Source organism: Tupaia chinensis, unplaced genomic scaffold (assembly GCF_000334495.1).
Source record: "Tupaia chinensis unplaced genomic scaffold, TupChi_1.0 Scaffold138060_1, whole genome shotgun sequence".
NCBI classification, from domain to species: Eukaryota; Metazoa; Chordata; class Mammalia; order Scandentia; family Tupaiidae; genus Tupaia; species Tupaia belangeri.
In genome coordinates this window covers 1,451,314-1,452,577 of record NW_006197961.1, presented here as the reverse complement: position 1 = coordinate 1,452,577, position 1,264 = coordinate 1,451,314, and the positions used below count along the sequence as shown (strand labels likewise).

The 1,264-nt window shown below is 61.7% G+C and overlaps 1 protein-coding gene across 1 annotated transcript in view; it reads left to right on the top strand.

The window, feature by feature from the left end:
- Window positions 1-122, top strand: part of RFX1 (regulatory factor X1) — a gene marked incomplete in the record, with an annotated part of 48,718 nt that extends 48,596 nt beyond the window's left edge. The window contains 1 exon segment of the mRNA XM_027776778.1: window positions 36-122. Coding sequence (XP_027632579.1) covers window positions 36-122 — 87 coding nt within the window.
- Window positions 123-1,264: the final 1,142 nt, after the last annotated feature.

Here is a 1,264-nt window from a genome sequence, read left to right as displayed (position 1 = left end):
CCCGCGCCCACCGTGCCGGGCCGGGCGCTCTGCAGCTCCGCAGCCCCGAGATCCGCACCCGCGCCCCGTCCCCGCGCCTGCTCTCCGGAGACTGCGCTGCTGCCCCCGCCGTCCCCCCTTGACTATCGTGCGATTTTGTGAGCCGCCTGAGCGGAGTTGGTAACTCGTTGGTTTTTCTCCAACCATCATGGCCTTATCTGTTCCCGTTTTCTCAGTGTTCCCAACCCGTGAGATAGATGTTTATGGCAAAAAGAAAAAAAAAAAGAAAAAAAAAATGACCTATTGTATAAAAATCACTATTTTGTGTGCTCCGCGTGCTACAGCTTTTGGGGCGGCCCTGCCCACTCCCCGAAGTCCCCGGGGCCTCCCCGTGTGGCGGTGAGTGTCCACGCGTGTGGTAGTTTTAGTGTGCTGAGCTGTTTTCTACCTTTTTGTAGTCTTTCTTAAAACAATAAATTCCGCTGTGATAACTCTGGACTGCTGACCTTCCGGCCCTGGTGGGGGCCTCCCCGCCTCAGTAAGGGGACCCCAGCGAGGTTCAGAAATAAAACATTTATTACATGAAGAGGAACACGGTGGCCTTGAGGTTTCCCAGCTCAGGTGAGGGAGGCTGGGGAGCAGACAGGATCAGGGTCCGTTCGGCCCCCCAAGGGCAATGTCCCACCCACGAGCCAGGGCCCGGGCCCAGCAGCACAGCGCCCAGTGGGCCAGGGTGCTTGAGGCTGGAGGGGCAGGGGGCTCCCTCCCTCCCTCGGCCTTTCCCAACTTAAATAGGCATTAAATAAAAAGCGTCTAGACTCTCAGGCCACCTGGGGCTGCCCCGCCCAGCCCCCTTCCCGCAGCCTGACACTGACATAGTGCCGGTCGGTCGTGGTCGTGTGGTCTCGTGGTCGTGTGGTCGGTCGGTGGGCGGCCGGCTGGGAAGAGGCCAGCCCGGGCAGGCGGCAGGCTCCCAGGCCGCGGAGGTAGTTGGAGACAGTGTCCGGGCAGCCGGGCCCTACAGCACGATCCAGGTGTATCGCTCGCTGTCAGCCAGAACCTTTAGGGAGCACCCTGTGGGAAGAGGGGGCACTGCCTGTCAGCCCACCCCGTTGCCCCCCACGCTGACCTGACTGGCTCAGAACGTGGTGGAAGGCAGCGACCCTGCAGGAATCCACCTCTGCCTCCAGCCTGCAGCCCCAGTAAAACGCTGAGTGACTAAAGGCCTGACCCTGGGCTCCCGGCTCCCCGCCTGCAGACCCAGCCTGGGCGGGCCTGAGGTCCG